The sequence below is a fragment of the Macrobrachium rosenbergii genome, chromosome 18, assembly GCF_040412425.1.
Source record: "Macrobrachium rosenbergii isolate ZJJX-2024 chromosome 18, ASM4041242v1, whole genome shotgun sequence".
NCBI classification, from domain to species: domain Eukaryota; kingdom Metazoa; phylum Arthropoda; class Malacostraca; order Decapoda; family Palaemonidae; genus Macrobrachium; species Macrobrachium rosenbergii.
This window is the reverse complement of record NC_089758.1, coordinates 2,000,895-2,023,607: the sequence shown is the minus strand read 5'-3', so window position 1 is coordinate 2,023,607 and position 22,713 is coordinate 2,000,895. Positions and strand designations below refer to the sequence as shown.

Sequence of the window (22,713 nt, the reverse complement as noted above, 5' to 3'; positions counted from 1 at the left end):
CTCCTACCTGGTAGTAGTTACTGCCTAACCACCTTGTCCAGAGTTAAACGGCCGTTTCCAGCCTACGCTGAAAGTAATTCCTAATGTAAAGGACCGACGGTTTGTATATCGTGTCGGAACGAAAGCACATTAAAAGATGTATATATGCATATTTATATATACTGTGTGTATATATATATATATATATATATATATATATATATATATATATATATATATATATATATATATATATATATATATATATATATACAGTAAATGGCGCATATTTCAGAGCTATCAATATTAATATATATATATTGTTGGGGACATGATATATATATATATATATATATATATATATATATATATACAGTAAATCAGCATATTCCACAGAGCTATCAATGTTAACATGCTTTTTTTGGGACATGATACAAGCATTTTGCATAATTTTGTAAAGGATGAGTGCCTCGTTTCATGTCAATCAAGCATTTTGCACAGCTTTGTCTTGGGAAAGACACCTACATCCACGTACTCAGCGTTATCAACTCCTAGTAGAATTATTTCTGGTGAGTAGAACATTTCTTATATAATTAAAATTGAGTTCCTCCAAAGGATGAGTTCCTCATTGGTTCTTAGCCACGTCGGTAGAGTTGTGGGCTAGCACTCACCAGAGCTGTTAATCAGTCTCCAGCTGGCTAATGAAAATCGGAGGAATTTATTTCTGGTGACAGAAATTCATTTCTGGATTTAATGTGTTTCCCATCTATTGCTCCAAGGGCTGTAGGTCCCGTTGCTCAAAAGGGTTAACCATTGCTTGGTTCTGGGTACCTGCATGACCTCATCTCCGTAAGTCTAATGGCCCAATAAGTCCCACAATACCCCTGATCGTGTTGGGAGCTACTCAGCATTGGTAGGACAGGCTCTTGTAGGATCCTCCAGTCGCAAGGAAATGTAAGGCACAGGCCTGGTTCAATGGGTCTTCTCCAGAATGTGAGGGTCTTCTTTATGTAGGGAGTGTCCCTTTCCAGAATTTCATTGAAAAGCTCCTCCATAATCCTGTTAAAATTCCGGTATAGTTCTGCAGTTTCATTTGCCAATTCTCTCATCAAGTTCTCATAATAACCTTTCTTCTCTCTTCTTTATAAGTAAGGCCAAACCCAGCACCTTCTTGCTTTTCTTCTTGCATTTTCGTTCCTGCAGGCACTTAACAATTCTTAACTGCAACAAGGCATCGTGCTAATCCAGATTACATTCTAATACTGTGATTCCAGATCATACAGGTTCTTGGTATGAGGCTCAACAAATCCGTGTCGTTCATCTTGCTCTGCCTGCAGCTGGAACAAGAATGGTGGGTGCCAGTTCACCTGGCAGTTTAAATATGGTGGCATCCATGTGCACAACACATGGCGCTGCGTCTGTCGGCACGGGACGTAACTGTTCATCGTCATTCATGGACATCGCTCTTCTGTCAAAACCATTAAACGTGGGCATGGCCTGAATCATTGGCGACTGTTGTGTACAACTATGCACGTTCGCAATCTCATCTCAACGTGCGCACTGCTGTCATAAATGTTCATTGTATATGACGTCGTGGTGTTGTAATCAGCTGATTTTTCTTTTCTTTTTTTTTTTTTGAGGCCCATGACTGATGCCGATCAGTCGCCAACCGCGTTGTAATGAGCAAATTACGATGATTGTGGTCTTGAATCGCCGATGTGTGATGCGGGCATTACACTTCCAAACCGATCTTTTGACAAGTGCGCCAAACAATTAACCGATCGAGACAGGTGACAGCAAGGTCTAAAGATGAGAGGAAGGTATTGGGGCACACACAACAGTTACCTTGCCCCACGAACTGCCCCCTTACCCTGGCATCAGACTCTTCCAAGCTAACATAGATTCACTAACCAAAATTACAGGGCCCACTGCAGGATGTTGACATGTAGGCAGGCAGCTGGGCACTAAAGGTGTAGCTTTAGCAAGTACTGAACTACTGGCTCATCAATCAACATTTCCTTAAGATCACTGGCTGGGCCTTCTGCACCAGACTTACAAGCAACAATTGTTGTACAACTGTTGGCAGAATGTAATAATTCCTGAGCTCTAATAGCGGGTTAAAATGTACTTCAGGCAGGCTCTGGCAGTGAATTCTTTGAGGACAAGTCAGTGATGGATTACAATACACTACTGTACTATTAAATGGCACCAAAATGCACTCAGATTTCCATTTAGAGCAGTTTAGAAGCTGCCAACAACTCGAAAGCTGTAACCCTACCTGGAAGCTGCATTGTTTTGACCTAGTTCTTACCAGTTTTTCTCAACTAGAACCCTAAATAGTTGTCTTTCTTCAGGAACTGCTGAACAAAGCCTCAAAAAGCTTACTCTGCTCACTAACCTGCCATTCCATTACTAACTCTAAGGTATCAATGAGATTCTGAAACACCACTAACTTCTTGATAAAAAATCATTCCAGCTGGCAATCTTGACACAATGGACTCGGGGACAGGAAGACTAAGGAATCAGGGCAGTATTTTACTTTTAAGTTAAACTGATAGTTCTTTTAATTATAGAATGGTCCCAGGAAGAGCAGTGACATCCACAGTAGGTTCTGTACCAAAAGGACCTTGGGGGTGAAGGGAGGTGTGTTGCCTGTAAACAACACCAAAGAAGTCTTCTTGGTACTCACCCCCTTTTTAACAAATATCTTTTTCACAGAGTTGACTCTCATTATCTGCACTCTTTACAAGGCAAACCCTTGGTATGATTGTGACCCCTGTAAAGAGCACAAATCAGGAGAGGATCAACATCACTGGGAACATGAACCACTTGCACAAATGAAACACAACTTTGGAATCAACAAGTCAGTTCTTTCACCTGTACTGGACTATGTGTACTTGCAAGAGGTATTAAAAAACAAGAGGAACATATCACCAAAGTGAAGAAACATTCAACCTAAGGTTTAAAAAGTGACTGCAGAACAGTCACATATTTCTTCAGCAGCCATCAAAGCAAAAGTCAGTCTATATTGGTCAGGCAAGTGGTGGTATTCACCATTCACCCACTAGCTTCCACCTGTAGCTACTCTGGTGCTAAAACTTAACGATCAAACCAGATTTATGCTAAAGAATACTGTTGTATAAAAGATGAAGATTTGTATACTTCATTGGCACGAATATTCTCCTGCAAATGAGCATAGGCTGAATCTGACATTGGTAACTGAATGAAGTAACAGGAACCTAGTATGCAAGAAGCTGTACTGAAACAGCAGGCAGAGCAAGTGCTTGAGATATCCAGTTACAGAAGGAATGGGCCAGTCATCAGCCAAAGCAGACATGCCAAATAGCAGCCAGTGGCATATAACTCAAGGACAAGCTCTCCATTACTTGGCAAGAGTGGCCAAAGATGCAGAAGCTGATCAGGACTCCAAAGCAGGCAAGAGTGAAGATTAAGAAGCAGGATATTTCTTTCTTGCCCAGTATGATCACCAGTTTTGTAATGAGTCCATCGACTGGCATACCAACCCTGACAAACAGCACAGATAAGGCTAGGGAAGTAGTGTTGGCCTCAGCACATAAGTGCAGCAGGTGAAGGTCCATCTCGAGCAAGGGCATGATGTAGCATACTACCAGGGAAACCTTGGCATATTGGTTATTCTTATGACATCCACAATGGCTGTTATTCTGCATCCAAATATCAAAACATTGCAGGTAACAAGGAACCGGAATTGACATTTGGGTCAAATTAAGACTGTACAAAATGAACTGAAAACTATGCAAAGTCAAAGAAAAAAGTACAGTACACTAATACTTTACATACAATAAACAATGAAAGAGTTGAAAAGAATTACAGGTAATCACAAAAGAAATCTTAGTATCCAAACTGCCAAGTAAGGCTGGAGATGATGTTGCACTGATGTTTACAGTCCTGAGGCATGATGCAATAATGTGATAAGTCACTATCTACTGTCAATGGCGCACAAGCTTTTACAATAGTGGTAGCTACACCACTTTCTTTGTCGTCAAGACAAGAATGATAATCTCTAGGAACATCATGACAATGGTTACTCTATCCTAGCCACTGGGGCAAGCCAGCCTAACTCCGTGCTGGTCCCAAGCCTGGATACATATGGAGGGTAGAATCAGCAAGGGAATATGTCTGTAAAACAATTGTCAAATACATTTATGAAATAAGCTGTTTATGACAGAAACAGCTAAAGTAAGCTCATAAAAACAGCTATCCCAACTGTGCATTAATGGGAGAGGTGTCGTCATTAATAATGATTTATTTAAGGCATATGAGTGGGAATATGGAGTTCACAGTAGCGTTCTTTGTATCAAACTGTTTTGATATTACTGTACCTAAAAATTATCTACTTTTGTTAAATATTGGCTGACAGGAAGACTTTTTGTACATTTTACACAGCATGCCTACAGAATTATGAACACTGCCTCATCTGGAAGTTGTTGCATGCACTTCCTTATTATGCTTTCAATTCTCAGTACTGAAAACAAAAGACATCAAGTTCTATGAAGATATTAGATGGAAGTAAAACTATGAAATCAAACTAATAATGATTGGGAATTTGATAGCCATCAACTGCACTGCAAAGTTTTTAGGTATGATATTTGATACATCTTTTACAACTCATATACCTCAGTCCAGTAAAAGACAAATGTAAAATTATCCCAAACAACATAGGGTGCTGATACACAAAATTTTGTGGCTCTAAAAGATAATTTTATAACTACTACAGTACTAGTGGCTGTATACACTCAAACAATCTGTACTACCTTATTTTGCAAGGAAATGGATGCTGACAAAAATGATCTTGAACAATTGTGAGTAGGGAATGCCAAGATTCACAGCCAGAATGTGGTGGGAATATCACATTGTAAATGAGTGTTACAGTTGTAGTACACAGTGACTGGAAAATATAGATCTCAAACACTCAAGATAGTTTGGGTATGCAGTAAGAATGGATGAGAAATAGTTACAAATGTTGATAAGGAAGCAGCAGGACAGAAATCTGTACAAAGGTATAAGAAATATGGAAAAATGGCATAGACAAAGTAAACAGCATTCGTGCCAGAATGAAGACAACTCTTAAATGTCTAACACTGTAGTTGGGAAAACTGACCTGAACGCATTAGTGATACGAAAACTGACCTGAAAGCATTAATGATAATGAACATTGCCTTTACCCCTAAAGCAACAAAGAATACTGTGCCAATTATGGCATATTGACATAATGGACAGATGAGTGGGCTCCCACAATTGAGTGATATGGGATACTCCACAAACGACTCACTATTTTTGTCTATTGACAACTCTCTCGGCTAGCAACACGTTATTGGCAGAACATAAAAAATCAAGAGGTCGGCATAATGTATGGACATAAAACAGATAGCTCACCTTTATACATGATCTGAGCTCATTTTGCACAGTTTAAAGAGCCCCTTACATTGTCAAATATAATGCTGTAATTGTTTCAATGCTGATGGCAAGAAAGATTAGCTTTGAATTCATTTTGGTTTCTGAGAAAAGTTCTACCTTAAGATTGAATGCTGTTATCATGCCATAAAAGCACAAAATAATCCAGCCTCTTCCAGTAGTCTTGCATCAGATTAAAACATGATGCTTCATCACCTTTGCACATACAAAACTATCACTACGTCCATGATATTCATGTGTTAAAATTTTTAAGGTACAGTGAACCCCCTGTATTCGCAGGGGATGCATACCACACCCCCCAACCAATAGTTAAAATCCACGAATACTTAAAACCCCTCTAAAAACAGCCCATTTTGATAGTTTAAAGACAAGAAAAACCCTGTAAAAATGCTTACACCTGAGTATTTTAATAGTTTTATCACAAAAAGTGCATTTATTCATGAAAATGATGAAAATACAGTAATTAGTGAATATTTCTCAGTGAAAAATACTGCGAATTGGCGAATTTTCGAATTTTCCGCAAATAATGGGTAGATATGTTCCACAGAGTGAGATCGCGAATACGGGGGGTTTACAGTGTGTTGCATAACTATAATGCTTAGTGAAAGCAGTTTTGAACAGTATAAAAGGGGGAATAAAAAAAATCTTTTAACTGCATACTTCATATTGACCTCTCAGTATAAATATAACAACAAGGTTTGGACCACATAAAAAATAAATGATGTTCGACTGTGATGAGATGAGAAAATGATGCAGCCCTCTGTGCCCCTGACTGCTATAACGTGCATCAGATACCCTATCCATAAACATAACTAGGAACCACAGGTACTGTGATAACAAAGAATGGTATTAAATCAGATTATAAAAGATGTAGTACTGTTTTCTCAATTGTGCTATTAAAACTGGGACAAAGACTGTACATTGTCAACCAATGGTAGCAATGGTTGACAAAATCCAATTTTGTATAAAAATGTAGGCAATCATACAATATTACTATAATTCAACTGTACACTATATTACAGAATCACAAAATTTTTTCTTAATGTGTACTTTTAGGAATGAGGCAAAATAAAAAAAATTAAAAAATACTGAATACAAGTCAGTTACATATTTACATATAATTGGTAAAAATGACAATCAACAAGGTTTTGTAATTTCTGCTGGTGAAATGTTTGTTTGTACCTTAGGTGTAAATCTACATCATTAACTTTTGAACCCACTGCTGCATAAATATCTTTTGTATACAATACAGTACTTTACTTTGGAACCCTGCATGAGATTCTGATATTCACCAAAAAGCAAGCAATAAGTCACTTTCTCAAATTTGAATACTCATTAAGCTGGTACACCTTATGCCAAATTAAACAAAAATAACAATTAACCCACTGAAAAGTAACAATGTTCAATACCAACTGTGTATCCTTTGTCATGGCTATATTAGGCATGCAACACACACAGTACAGCCACAGGTTGCGATGGAGTTGAAGATGGCTTTAGCTGGGAGGGCACAGTTGATCTTTCAGCTGCTGCACCATTGGTCCCCTGACCAAGCTGAGCCTTTAAACTAATGCACATAGGAGATCAAAATTATAAACAATTCCACTGTGATCGTTTAAGAATAATTCAAAACAAGCACCTGAAAATCACTTTAAATGACAGTACTTCCAATTTCACACGTTAGTAAGCAATGTAATTTCCACAAATGCTCTAGCTTTTTTAATGACACAATCATACAAGTACTGTACAAGATATCTGATCTACTTTGTAATAAAAAAATAGAATGCATGATAGGTCAATATGTCTGCAGGTTAATATGCAGAAAGATGCAGCAGCTGATTTTCTGAACCCCAACATTTTTCCTCCCAGCCTAACCAATATGAGATAGATGAACAGTAGTTTCATGCACCTAAAGAACCTTCCTCCTTCTCCTCCTTGTTCATATTCTAAAGCACTGGGCCAAAGTGGCTCAAAATTTATGGTCCGGGGCCGGAGCTGCAATTCAGATTTTTCAACAATCACCACCGAGGTAACTTCAGTTCTGTTTTTTCTCTGGCTTTCCATCCGTTTTTCCCTCCGTGTCTAAGAAGAAATAGTTGCCAGAGCTCTTTTGTTCATTATCTTTCTGACTACTATCCTTGTTTATCCTTGGTCTGAAGTTGTTAGGATCACGTCTGAAGGTGATGCCGAGCATTTCCAAGAATTTATTCATTCCAGAGACTAATGTCTGAGGAGCGTTGGCAGTGGTTTTCACAGATGGAGATCCTTCAAATACAATCACTCTGTCTGCTAAATATGTGGCCATTATGAAGTCATGCTCCACGACAAATGCGGTCTTCTTGGCGTGCATGATGAACCGTTTAATAACCTTTGCAGCAGCAAGACGCTGTTCAGAATCTAGGTAGGCTGAAGGTTCATCAATGAGATACACCTCGGCAGGTAAGCCCAAGCAAATGGTGAGTGCCACACGCTGTAATTCTCCTCCAGATAAATGCTGAACCTCCTGATCATACAGTTCCTCAATTTTCAGTGGTTTTATTACATCCGAGAGAAACTGGGGATGAACGTATGCATCACGGATCTTGTCATGTAGTAGTTGGCGAACTGTGGTCTGACTTTTAGGACTGATCTTCTGCGGCTTGTAGGATATATGAAGTTCAGGCAGCTCAGATTTCCCTTCATCTGGCTCTAATCGACCAGCAAGCATCCTGATGAAGGTAGTCTTGCCAGTACCATTTTCTCCAAGCAACACCATTATCTCAGAATCTGTGAAATTGCCTCCATTCACAGTTAGAGTAAACTCACCCATTTTTTTGGTCATCTGTGGGTACTTGAATCGGCACATTCTCTTGATTTCCTCTTCACTCAGCGTTTCAGAGACTTTGAAAGTTAAAGACTCTTCTCTAAACCTCAAGTTCTCAGTGGGAACAAAGCCATCCAAGAACACATTAATACCTTCCCTAACTGAGAATGGGACAGTGACCACCCCATAGGCACCTGGCTGTCCGTACAGGCAACAGATAAAGTCTGACAGATAATCCAATACGGCCAAGTCATGCTCTACAACAACCACATAGTTGTCTGCCATGACCATTGAACGAATTGCCCTTGAGGCATTGAGGCGCTGCTTCACATCAAGGTAAGAAGAAGGTTCATCATACATGTAGATATTGGCACGCTGAATGCAAACCATTGCAATTGCAAACCGCTGGAGCTCTCCTCCAGACAGGTCCTCAATGTTGCGTCCAAGAACATTTCGCAAGTCCAATATATCCAACATTTCCTCAAAGTTGTCAAGGTCACTTTTCTTTTTGAGAAGATCTTGCACTGAACCCTTAACAGCCTTGGGAAACTGATCTACATACTGAGGTTTAACAATGGCTTTTAAATCATCCTCTAAAATGCGAGTGAAATAATTCTGCAGTTCATTTCCTCGGAAGTAGGCAAGAATTTCTGTCCAATCAGGAGGATCAGCAAAACGGCCAAGATTTGGTTTGACTTTACCAGCAAGGATCTTTAAAGCTGTTGACTTCCCAATTCCATTGGTTCCAACCAGACCTAAAACTTCACCTCTTCTTGGTACTGGGAGACGATGCAATTTGAACGAATTCTTGTTGTATCTGTGTACAGTTTCCTTCTCCAGATTGCTGGGTAAATTGATGATCATAATGGCTTCAAATGGACATTTTTTAACACAAATACCACACCCTATACAAAGCTCCTCACTTATTGCAGCCATACGATCATTAGGTGTCACTTCGATGCACAGTTTACCCATGCGTACGACGGGGCATGATTTTTTACACTCCTGACGGCAACGCTTAGGTTTGCATTTTTCTGAATTGACAATAGCAATCCTTGTCTGCTTATCAGTATCTTCTTGCTTCTTCCTTGGAGGCATCTTGGCAAAAATTCAGTCACTGAAAGAGATGAAAGTACAGTAATTAAAAAAAGTTTTGACATAAATAAAACCACATTACAGAACATAAAGGTTTTAAAAATTAGAGTTTCATTAAACATTGAAAAAGCATACTTTCATGACTGGAGCATTGAAATCATAATTTTTTAAAGTAAATTATATTTTTCCCAATATACAAACCTGAGGTCCTTTACATTAGGAACTACTTTCAGCAAAGCTGGAAACGACCATTGAACTTTCGAACAAGGTGGTTAGGCAGTTAACTACTGTCCGGTGGGCAGGAGTCCCGCCTGCCCGGATGTAAATGTTCCAATTTGCTTTTCGGCTCAGGTTTCAGATTGAGGGGTGGCATGAGGTGGGCATGAAAATGTAATGTAAAGGCCCTCAGGTTTGTATAGTTAGGAAAAATTCAACTTACTTCAAAAAATTGTGATTTGTTCCAACACGATGCACAAACCATCAGTCCTTTACATTAGGAAGACTCGCTGGGTGGAGGGAGGAATCTGAGTGAGTCTCTATGAACTGACAGGAGTTTGCTACACCTTGTATTCCCTTCCTGGTCGATACAGCGAGGAAGGGAAAACCTGCCTCTGACAAAGTGGTCAGGTTGTAGGAAACACGAGATCAATTGTCAGACTTCTGGTTTTTTTTTCCGTATGAATGAGGAACACGTTGTTTCATAAGAAACATGCTAAGATGAACTATAAAAAGTCAGCCACAGTAAGGCAAATACAAGCACTATTGGGTTTGTCTTAGTGTCATGGTCTTCTTCCTCCCCTTGCTAGAGGAAGGAATGGGTTCGCTTCTATGATCCTGAAAGGAAATAGAACGGAAGCTCAAAGAGGATGCTTACCTGCATCAACCGCCAGATCCATTATGTAACAGCACATTCGCTCTCTGCTCGCAAGAAGAGAGCCAGGGGAAGAGAAGGAGAGGCCGCCAGTCACTGCCACACTCATTCTCACATCCACAACCGCACACCTTAGGCGAGATGCAACCTTGTCCTGTTAAAGGAGCCGGATAAGCTACACAACTTGTTGAGCAGTCACCACAGGTCCCAAGAAAAAGTGTCCAAGGACTTGTAGGCAATAACCCGAAGGTAGAAAGAAGTGAAAGTGGTCTGTTGGGACCACACCCCTGCTTTCAATACCTGAGGAACCAACAAGACGGCTGAAAGCAAATTGGAATGTTTACATCCAGGCAGGCGCTTACTGGACGGTAGTTAGCTGCCTAACCACCTTGTTCCAAAGTTCAACAGCAGTTTCCAGCTTCGCTGAAAGTAATTCCTAATGTAAAGAACTGACGGTTTGTAAATTGTGTCGGAACAAACTATGAGAAACAGACTGATTTGTCTTCAAGCCCAACAAGATGACATGCTAGACCAGGAAACAAAAAGATAATACAAAGCAATGAACAGTATTTACGTGGATCCTAGTAATGATGTCAGTATAAAACCTTTAATGGACAAAAATAATACATTTTAATATAATATGAGAATTTTCATGATAAAAATTAATTATCTGGATACTTACCTACCGTTAAAGTTAGCTTATACAGTCATACCCTGAACTTACGCGAGGTTAGGTTCCAGAAAACCTAGCGCAAGGTGAATTTTCGCGTAAGTTTGGCACGGTCTCTAAAAATGCTAACAAATGCTTATTTCTAAAGTTTAAACACTAAATATGATCCAAATCATGCTCCCAAATTATTAAGTTAACTTTTAAATGAAATTAAAGTTACTGTAATTTCACTTAAAAGTTAGCTTGAATACATTACCCTTAAAAAAAGAAGTAAATGGTTGACATAAAAATAGAGCTGGAAGAGAATTTCTGTCTCTCTCCCCTTCTGACTGATCTATTTTTAGAAGTGTTCTCAACCTCTTTTTAATAACTTCTTTATTCTATGTCTCTTTCTCTTTGTTCTGAAATGCTTTTTCATGAACAAACAGGTATAAGCATTTTTAAAGGGTTTTTCTTGTGTTTACACTATCAAAATAGGCAGTTCTAAGTGTTTTTAGAAGGGTTTTAAGTACAGGCAGTCCCTGATTTACGATGGGGTTCTGTTTTTGCGCCGCGTCGTAAACTGAAAATTGTCGTAAACCGAAAATTCGTCGAAAATCGTCAAAAATCCTAAGAAAACCTTACTTTTAATGCTTTGGGTGCATTGAAAACGTTGTAACCTGCATTTTTATTGAGTTTTTCATCAAAAGAGCCTCCAAATTTTGATTATTCTGCATTTTGGAGCCATATTTCTTCCGTGGGATCGGTGTACGACGCATCGTAACCCCGGAACATGTGTTGTAAACCGGGAAATAATTTCTGATGAATATATTCGAAAAGTGTTGTAACCTCGGAATGCCGTAAGCCGGACCTGTCGTAAACTGGGGACTGCCTGTATTCATGGATTTTAGCTATTCGCAGGAGGGTGCGGTATGCATCCCCTGCGAATACAGGGGATTTACTGTATCTGGCTAATTGAGCTGTTGAGCGTGCTATAGAACACTCAAGTACCTGCAAATGTCGACAGATGGAACAGGAGGAAAAAAAGATTCCCTCTTGTTTGTTGACAAATGCCACTACAGTGCTTTTGTTGTTCAACAAAACCACTGAGTGTCGCAAAACTCATTCTGAATTCTCGGAAGGCCAAAAGGCTGCCTTGAGTCCAGGATGGTGACGAGAAGGTACTAATCGTCTTGGTCACCCACCTTCAAGACACAGTCTTACCAGTGTGCACTTATTCCTCAATTGGTGAATCGTAAGTAGACACACGATGTGAGGGGAATATGCAAGCATATTTGAAGGTTCCTTCAATCACGCATTAGCCTAACTCTTTTCACATACTTCGAAGAGGAAAGAAGGACAGAGGAATGGAAGCAGACCTCCATTCTCCACCATGGGGAAGCTTCTGCAAGATGACAGAATACCGAGACAATTAGCTCTAGCCGGGCTGGCATTTCCCAAATTGGGAGCACAGGAGAGGAAGCAGGATGGAAGTTTGATGAAAAGAATTGCCAAGGCCCTAAGGAAATAGATACTTCTCCTGAAGGAATCCATTCCCAGGTCTCAGCAATGTCGCTGCCAGCTCCAGAGACTCGATAAGTATCATTTCATCCAGGAAGGAAGTAGTCATGCCCTTGTACACGGAGGCGGGAGCCCAAGAAAGGAAGCGAAATCTTACGTCCCGATCAATGTAGGGGAATGCCTTCAGTAACTAAATAAAGGGCTACTGGAAGAGAAGCATTACCACTCGGTTACGTCCCTCTATATACGCCCTTGGCTGTCAAACCCAAGACACAGCGCAGGGGCACGATGGCTTATGCAAGGTTATCACAAATTGCAGGTTTGTATCAATAAATACCAAAAACACGTAATATATAAACAAAAATACATTAAAATCCCACCGGGATAATAAAGGGCTTAACGACAGTCAGGCAAAGAGATCTGAAACCACATCTAAAACGCATGACAGCCAAAAGCAAACTGGAATATTTACACCCGGGCAGACGGGTATTCCCGCCTACCTGGCGGTAGTTACTGCCTAACCACCTAGCTTAAGAGTTTAACGGCCATTTCCAGCCTACGCTAAAATTAATTCCTAATGTAAAGGACCGACAGTTTGTATATCGTGTCAGAAAAACCCCGAATTCCCAGTCCCCCTTTGCTGTTGGGTAGAGTTAGGGGGCAAATAACCAATGGCCGACAAAAACAAATGCGTCTCCTCTATCAACGGCCCTAAAAGTATAGGAAAAACCAATTTCCAAGGTAAAAACAGGCGCAGAGCTAATACTTAGAAATACCTAGAGGACTGATGGTTTGTAAATCATGTAGGAACAAACTTTTTTTTTTTTTTTAGCAGAGCTCTTCCTCAGAATAACCCCCCAGGCAACTCTCACTCAGACTGAGGAAAGAAGTTCATGGAATTCTTTCAAACTGATATCATTGAGTAATAACCTTATACACCAGGTTAGGTTACATGCAAGTGGTTAGGTTTTTTGCCAACGAAACGAAACGTCAGAAATGTTCAAAGCGCACAGACACTAAAGCACAGGAAAATATCTTCGAGTCCAAAGAGTAATAATCGTTTAAAGTAAAATTTTACGATAATACGTAGCATACGAGCAGAAAAAAAAGAAGAAAGTGGTTTAGCCTTCGTTAACCTAACCATCGTAGGGTAGTGGCTAAAGTGGGGGCCATTGCCCCTGAATGGAAACACAATTCTTGGCGAGGACTGACTCGCAATCCAGTCACCGAAGCTGCACAGACGCACGAAGGTTAAATTCCATCCTCTTCTGCAGCAGAACCCACTTTACACTTCCACCTACAGCAGCTGTCATCGGCCATTCCACATGACGCCTCACATCTGGTTACCCAGCCACTCGGCGACCTCGTTCATCGCCAATACCTGTACCTGGTTAATTCATAATGCAGTTGCAAAACGATCACGCACTGAAAATAGTCACTTTTAGTTAGAAATTCGCACCTTTGACTGTTGTGTGATCTGGTTGGCTATTTCGTCACTAAGCCGCCAGCGAAAGGAACGGGTTCTTGTACCTGCATTAAAAGCTGTTTGCTGGAGTCGTTTGCTGTGACTTTTCCTAAGTAAAATGTGAAAGTGGTATTATTGAGTAACTCCTATGTACTCAATCAGTTTTTGAGGTTTAAATTTACATTTAAAAATTATTTTTTGTTTATTCCACGAATGCTATTGATTACTGTCTTCCTTTACGTTTAAAGCGTTCGTAAAAACAAACCTATGGGAATGTTCAAATTACCGTGTCATTTAATGCATGTGTAGAATGTGATTTAATATCTAAACACTGTACTATCTTATAAATTTGGTGATGATCTTCTTCTAATGGAATCCAAAATGTTGGTGTACTGGTGTACCGGACTTCTCACTTTCTATAATTTCTAGTGATATACAGGTTAGATAAAAACGTTACATGCGTATTATGTACCATAAGAAAGCCTCTTCTCTCTCACTCAGTGCCTTGCACTGATTTTTAAAAGGCAAGTACATTATGAACAGAAAACAAAAATAAGGCACTCTAACACCTTTAGTGAATTGAATCTGCTTTACCATAAGATATATATATATATATATATATATATATATATATATATATATATATATATATATATATATATATATATATATATATACTAGCTGATCAACCCAGCACTGCCTGGAAAAACTCTGAAAGGGGAAAGAAGTAAGAAGACAGAGGCGGAGGGAGAATGGGGAAGGGGAAAGGTTGAGGAAGCTGAAGAGTAAGGTGGAGGGGAGGGGAGGCGTATGGAAGGGTGAATGGGAGGAGAGGGTAGGGGGCAGGGCAAGGAAGAAGGAAGAGATAGAGGTAGGGGGAGGCCAAGGGAAAATGAAGAATGAGGAAGCATTATTCCCCACATTATTATGCATACTATATTAACAGAAAATTATCATTTGGAAAATAATATTTATATTACATAAAAAAGTCTTAGTTTCTAAATAATGATTACAATTGTGAAACATATACCATAGCAGTTGTTGCCGTTTCAGGTTAAAGAAAACGGAATATCGCTGAGTTTGAATTTTCTAATTGGGCCACGCAGTTCCTAGCACCAGCCCTGACAGAAGTTGTCGATGTATGGTGATTTTTAAGCGGATTAAGTACTTAGATATGATGATGGTGGTACCTCAAGGTACTTAAGAATTTGTATTTTACTGGCAAGGTATAATTAAGATAAATTTGGCTTAAGATGAACACTGAAAAAAATATGGTGATTCCATTGTGAGTAAATTTTTAATGGGGGTTTGTCACAGAAGCATTTAGTCTGCCAATACGCTTGCGCGGATGGCATTGAATTAGTTCTGATCTCAAAAGTTATGCCCAATAACTACAATTTTTGTTTTCATGGATTAAGTACTTAGATATGATGATGGTAATACCACAAGGTACTTAAGAATTTGTATTTTATTGGCAGGTTATGATTAAGATACGTTTGGCTTTAGATGAACATTGTAAAAAATATTGTAATTTCGATGCGAGTAGTTTTTCAATTACGGGTAAGCCTGTGACAGCAACATCTGGTCTGTTAGTACTTTTTCCGTACGAGAATTGTAAGGTTTGACTGGTGTGGTGGTGGAAGTTATATTTTGAATTTCGTTGTTTTATGACTGAATGAAAGTAATCCTAATACAGTCAAACACATCTTTTTAATTTTTTGGATTCACTAAACTGATGATGGGGTTTGCAGCAGGAGGAGTTTAATTAAATCATACGTCTGACAGTGCCTGGAATAAAAGGTGGAGGGGCAGTGGAAAATGAGAATCAACCCAGAAAACTGAAGGAAAAGGTGCTGTAAAAACAAAAATTTCATTTGTTTTGTCTGTGTTTGTATGTTTGTCATGCGGTAAGGGTTTAATTTCGAGTTATAAACCTTTCCGGGGTGACACAGAAGCCGTGTGCAAAATTTTGTCTGGGTCTGTCAAGCGGTTCGGATCTCTATAGAATCTAAACAAATATACAGACATTCACTTATATATATATATATATATATATATATATATATATATATATATATATATATATATGTGTGTGTGTGTGTGTGTGTGTGTGTATAATATATATATACACATATATATATACATATATATATATGTATATTATAATATGCTACTATAGTATGATATCTACCATACATTTTCTACATTTGACCCCTCAGGGGCTAGTACTAAACACGGCAAAACAGTGTAGGTGAGTCACTGTTTCGCCTTGTTTATTACTAGCCTCTGGGGAATCAAATAGTTTAACATATAGTTTGACGAAAAACAGCATGAGACCATTCTCCATTTCCCAAGTAGGCTCCGCACTAACTGGAGCTTGGAAGAGGAACATTGCATTATCCTGATGTTGCCTGAAAAGTATAGGCACATAATTTCAGAACTCATTCATAACTGGGAAGACTAGATAGGCATCGTTTTCACTTTAAGTAACTGAGGGCGGGTCAAAGAATTTTTTGGTACTGAGTAGAATGAGTGATACCCACAGATCCGTCAAAAGTTTGTCTTCCTCTTCTTCAAAGCCGTAGAAGGCGCCAAGAGCATTTAGACCTCTAATCTCATTACTTGATGCCAAGTCTCTACACAGCACAACTTTCAGTTGGTGGCGGAGACCGAGCCGGTCTTTTGTCAACCATCGACGATCCCTCGCACGTTTTGGAGTGAATAAGAAGCATGCCGCTGACATGGGTACTCGGACCACCAACGGAGATGCAACTTCATGATTATTCCTGTTTTGACTTCATCCTGTTATTTAAATACACACGGACACAGACAACAGAAATCCTAAGGTTACTATATACAACTAAAAATCTAATCATTATTATTAAAAAATGTTGCAATTCCAAACTGATAAGATCACATTTTTTTACGACAACACGAAATCAGTGAGCATTCATACGAGAAGAGAATTTTCGATTTGTATAATTAGTCTGAAACAAATGAATGAAACGTTTGAAAGCAAAGGGAAAGTTTGCATACCATATATATATATATATATATATATATATATATATATATATATATATATATATATATATATATATATATATATATATATATATATATATATATATATATATATATATATATATATATATTAAAGTGGATGGAATAGAACCGATTACCATTCTGAAGTAGATTTTAATTCCAGCAAATTTATTAAATTTTTGGTTGATTTTCAAGAATTATTTCATGAATATTTAGAACAACTTTTATTAACAAAACACAGCAAAAAAAAAACCTTTCATACCTTGTAAAATCACCGTTCCGCGCAATCCTCTGGTGCAATTTGTGTTGAGAGAGAGAGAGAGAGAGAGAATATGTATTTATAGAGCAGCGTTTACCACTGAAGAGTTCTAAAAGTTAACAGTGACTCATTCCCTGAAAAGTGCACAACAGGGTGACTTTCCTTAGCTGAGGAGGACCAAGTCACTTCGGTAATGCATAAAACTTGAAGAAATGGAGCTACCGGTTATTAATTTGAGTGACTTGATCCACGGCCATTCGGAACCATTACCAGGAAGCTTGAAGGGAGGTTCCGGACTATATGGTCTGATTTCAGTATTTTAAAGATAAACCGCAGCTCTACCACATGGGAGACAAGTACTATGGTTACCTTAAATATATATAAAAGTAATAAAAACTCGCAAGTAACCGCGCTCGTAAAAATAACGACGTACATGACATATGGTAGAAAACGTATGATAGTCAATGTGTAACAACCGAGGGAAATGTGGCGGGAATCGCTATTTACGTTTTATTTTTCATATCTACATGTGTGAGAAAGTGCGGATTGCGCACATAGTGCCGATGCAAAGGCGATATCTCCCACCTAACCATCGAGCTTTATAAACACCCCATAGGAAACCCAATAAAAACAAATAAAGAACAATAAAAAACGTCAACTTATTATTAATTCCGCCTAGAGGCCAGTAGACTCTGGAATGGAAAGTGAAACTTTCATGTCACTTTTCTTCGTGTTTGGTTTCTTTGGCGGGATATTCGCAACACCTCTGATGTCGTCGTATCAAAAAGAACATTTATTAGCACTGATTTGGATAGAATGATTATTTAATCTCTGATACCAGGATGTCAAGGTATGTGACCGAAGTTGAGTTAGAGCAAACTGGCAGCTGGTCTCAAAATTATATTAAAACTGTCTAGATTGTTTTGCCTTCAGACTTCTGATCTTTCGGAAAGGTAAACGCGTCAAGTCCAGAAGGCTCGAAGATATAAAATGATTTTCTGCTAAAGTACCACTTCCTTCACTGTGCATAAATAGCGATTATTTTTGGAAACCCTGTTTGATCTGGCAGGAATCTTATTCGTCAGTTGAGGCTCAGGTTTTCTCGAAAAACTTTCTCTTTTTTAAGTGGTGACTGCTTTTGAAATCACATGTCCTTTTTTTTTCTGCGCTACAGTATGCGGTAGCCGGTATCATTTCAACAACTTGTTTTTCTTTAAAAGATATTGCACCGCTATGAAAGGGGGCTTTATGGTGGTAGTAACCTTTGACTTTAAAAATGGTACAGTGAGAACACAAAACAAAGGATAAAATATAAAAATTGCACTGACCATAGAAAGTTAAGTATACCTTATGGCTTAACCAGACCACTGAGCTGATTAACAGCTCTCCTAGGGCTGGCCCGAAGGATTAGCTTTATTTTACGTGGCTAAGAACCAGCTGGTTACCTAGCAACGGGACCTACAGCTTATTGTGGAATCCGGACCACATTATGACGAGAAATGAATTAATACGTTAGCAGGTTTAAAAAGAAAAATACTTGGAGCATGGCCTTTGCTCGCCTGATCAGTGCTAGTCCATTCTACCCATCTTTTTTTCTTTAAGTTAGTAATCCTACAATTTGCTCATCATTCAACCCTCTAACAATAGATATAAAAGCAATATTTCTGAGTAGTAACTGCTCGCTTTACTTGTAGTCTGTTTTCAGGCATTGAAAAGATTACGTTCTGACCGAAGTTCATCCCTAATTTTGTTATCACCAATACGGCACTGCTCGAGACAGACCAGTTTTTCTTTGAATGCAACCTGGCACTAATTTGCTTGACGCGTTCCTATTCTGTAGTTTGATTTTATTACCTGTATTCTTTGCGTTGTAAACGCATATTGCACAATGTAAAGTAGGAACCATGCTTTGTAGTAACATTCACTTATAAAGACTTAAACTATGACCAAAAAAGGTAAGCCCCTGTCTGCTAGTTGGTCTGTCAATCACGATTTACATGGAAGGCCTATTACGTCGCAAGGTAAGGACAGAGCACCGAAGAAATTATCAAAATACAAGATCTTAGATCTGCTTGAATGGTTATCACTGAAAGGTAAAAGCCTTGTTCAGGAAGGTCAGATGAAGGCCTTTTTGCCTAGGCAGACACCACCGGACTGAATTGGTGGCAGAAAGTATATGGGTCGTCGTGCAGAATTAAATGCATGCGCATACTGAAATTGGGAAACAAAAATGATAACTGATAGGCAAAACTTGCTAATGAGAGAGAGAGAGAGAGAGAGAGAGAGAGAGAGAGAGAGAGAGAGAGAATAATAATAATAATAATAATAATAACAATAACCTAGGCTCAGAGAGGGAGAGTAATAACAATGGATGGTTACGCCTCCTAGTATGCGGACTGAAATGATTATTATATAGAAGATAATCAAGTTTAAGCCATTGTCATCTCTGTTTTGTATCACCGATGGTGTTTGAAAACTGACCCTAATCTCTGCGCGATTAGCTTTCGCTATGAGCTCACCCATTGTGCTCTGATAACAGGCTATTGTTTGTTAGCGTGAGGTACGGACTTGCTATATCTCCCTCTCCCATCACACCCCCCTCTCTCTCTCTCTCTCTCTCTTTCTCTCTCTGTCTTCCCCTTCTTATTTTGCTTATAGAACAGTTTGTTTAATGCTATTTTTAGAAGCTTTACATGAAGCATTCTTTGATCCGGTGTGTGTAATTACGGGAATGTTTTACTCAAATTATTGAGTGGATTTTTGATATCTTCACGCAATGAAGGAACTAGACGTCCAACATTAATTTTTTTTGTTCCAGGACTAACCTTTCCATTAGATATATTATTCTCAGCAGAGATTTGCGGCCTTGCGAAAAAAAGAAATAAATGTTGCTTCTCATTTTAATCGGATTTTGAAGTCTCCTCCGAAATGGGCATTGGGAGTTTCTCGACTCTTTACCGTGGACTGGGCGATACCCACGCTCCTCTGGCCCTACTCGATGCTATGTCGCTAAATTGGCTATCTTTGCTGCTAGCGTTGTTATTTTACCGTTGTTTTATATATATATTGTTTATATATATATATATATATATATATATATATATATATATATATATATATATATATATATATATATATATATATATATATATATATATATATATATATATATATATATATATATTATATATATATATATATATATATATATATATATATATATATATATATATATATATATGAGAGAGAGAGAGAAACATTTTCTACTTTAACAATAAGAATAAGAAAGTATGGTGGGCCTTCCTAACACGATGAAGACCAAAGTTCTGCTTCAAGTAACCCCCTTTTTTTAAATGCTTTTATTTGACTCAACTTCTGTCTGTTTGGATCAAAACTTGTAACCCAATTTTGAACTGTTCCCTTCGTCCGGTGGAGTTGAAATTTTTGCATAGTTACTCAGTCCCAGTGACAATACAACCTTACATGATCAGTAGGTCAGCAGTGACCTCTAGTGACCCTACAGTGACCTCTCCCAGTACCTCAAGATTTGTATGAAAATCTCCGGATTTTTCATACCTTCTTTGAGTCGGTAGAATAAGGATTTTTGAAAACCTCTTTGGCTCGACAGGATATTACGTTCAATTTCGTTAGCTACAACCACAAACTGGTGACAGTTTCTGTTAAAATTTAAAAGTACAAAATAAAATATAAAAAAACACTTTTTTTACACGGTTTTATTAAAATGCTCTAAAAAGTAAAAAAATAATTTTTTGAGACACACCAGGATTTTCTCACAGTTAATCATGTCTACAAAAATAAAAGTGTGGACGCCAAACATGGAAGAAAATGCCACAAGAATAAAAAATATGTTTTTATTTCTTGTAGCATTTCCTTCCATGTTTGGCGCCAACGTTCATTTTTGTAGACATGATTAATTGTGAGAAAATCCTGGAGTCTCAAAAAAAATTATTTTTTACTTTTTAGAGAATTTTAATAAAACCGTGTTAAAAAAGTGTTTTTTTTTTATATTTTTATATTTTGCAAATGTTGAGCTTTTCAGTGGCCAAAGTGCAACGCTCTCAGTTGCAGGACATTGGGCTCGCTCACGTTATCGAGATCCCTGATTCGATTTGGGGTATTCGATTTATCTGAAAAGAATTGCAATTTATTTGGTAGTAAAAATACAGTACAGTAGATCAAACCTTTGTTCAAAGTGACCAGCGTAAACGAACTGCAGATGTCCTTCGTAGATACGTGTATTGATGGAACCTGAATTCACAAATATTTAATACAGTATAGTGAAGTGATGATGCTAAAGTTCAAGGCAGCAAGGTCTACAGAAAGAGATTGCAATTTATTTGGTAGAAAAAATACAGCACAGTAGATCAAACCTTTGTTCAAAGTGACCAGCGTAAACGAATTGCAAATGTCCTTCGTAGATATGTATATTGGTGGAACCTGAATTCACAAATATTTAATACAGTATAGTGAAGTGATGATGCTAAAGTTCAAGGTAGCAAGGTCTACAGAAACAGACACAGACAGAAGGCAGTACACAGACACAGTGGATATAGAGAATTCATTAACTTTGCGCAGTTTACTAATTTCACTGTGCAGGGAGTATAACACTGAAATCATACGGTATTTCTTTCTGTGGTGTACCGGAGTTTGCTCAAAATTGGTAAATTCTTATTCGGTCCAGAACATGGTTGTCACCCCAAAGAGCTAAATTAAAGATTGATAATGAATATTGTGTCTCACTATTAATTTCCAAGCGAACTGCTAGACTTAGTGGGGCTACCTACCCAGATATTGGCAAAGAGATAGAAAAATTGAGAGGACAGATCTTTTGGATGCAATTGCAAAATGCAGTACTCGTCAATGTGTCTTGCTGTTTATTTTCCTAGAAAGTCGAGGGAAGGCACTAAGTTAAGTACACCTCGGTTTAACCAGACCACTGAGCTGGTTAACAGCTCTCCTAGGGCTGGCCCGAAGGATTAGACTTATTTTACGTGGTTAAGAACCAACTGGTTACCTACCAACGGGACCTGCGGCTTATTGTGGAATCCGAACCACATTGTACCGAGAAATGAATTTCTATCACCAGAAATAAATTCCTCTAATTCTTCATTGGCCGGCCGGAGACTCGAACTCGGGCCTAGCAGAGTGCTAGCCGACAACTCTACCGACTCATCCAACGAAGAACTGCAGCTTGACACTTTGGGAGAATCACTCGAAAATCCTCCCTGAGTTGAGTATTCAGGATGAAGAATGTGAATTGTGACAGTAAATATTTATAGTACGCTAACGTTATCAGAACTCCAGAAGAAATTCAGCATATGGAAACTATGGGAAGACCTACTAAGTGGTAGACTGGCTTGTTATATATACATTTTTAGTTTCTCTGTCCTTTACAATTTTCAAATAAAGGTTATAACAACAACTACACTAAAGGAATCTTAAGAAAAAATATATGATGTTCAGATGCTCTTAGGTCCAGCCATTTGTCCTGCTCTGTGACAAAATAAACTGTGCGTGAAATCTGACTGAGCAAGGCACCAAGCAGTGACGAATG

At 38.5% G+C, this 22,713-nt stretch overlaps 1 protein-coding gene across 1 annotated transcript; it reads right to left on the bottom strand.

Annotated features, from left to right (window-relative positions):
• Positions 1-6,079: 6,079 nt before the first annotated feature.
• Positions 6,080-13,938, bottom strand: pix (ATP-binding cassette sub-family E member 1 pix). The gene is made up of 2 exons (XM_067120060.1): positions 13,829-13,938; positions 6,080-9,350 (listed from the first exon to the last, which is right to left on the bottom strand). Exon 2 carries the CDS (start codon positions 9,329-9,331, stop codon positions 7,466-7,468), a length of 1,866 nt encoding a protein of 621 aa, XP_066976161.1. The 5' UTR covers positions 9,332-9,350; positions 13,829-13,938; the 3' UTR covers positions 6,080-7,465.
• Positions 13,939-22,713: the final 8,775 nt, after the last annotated feature.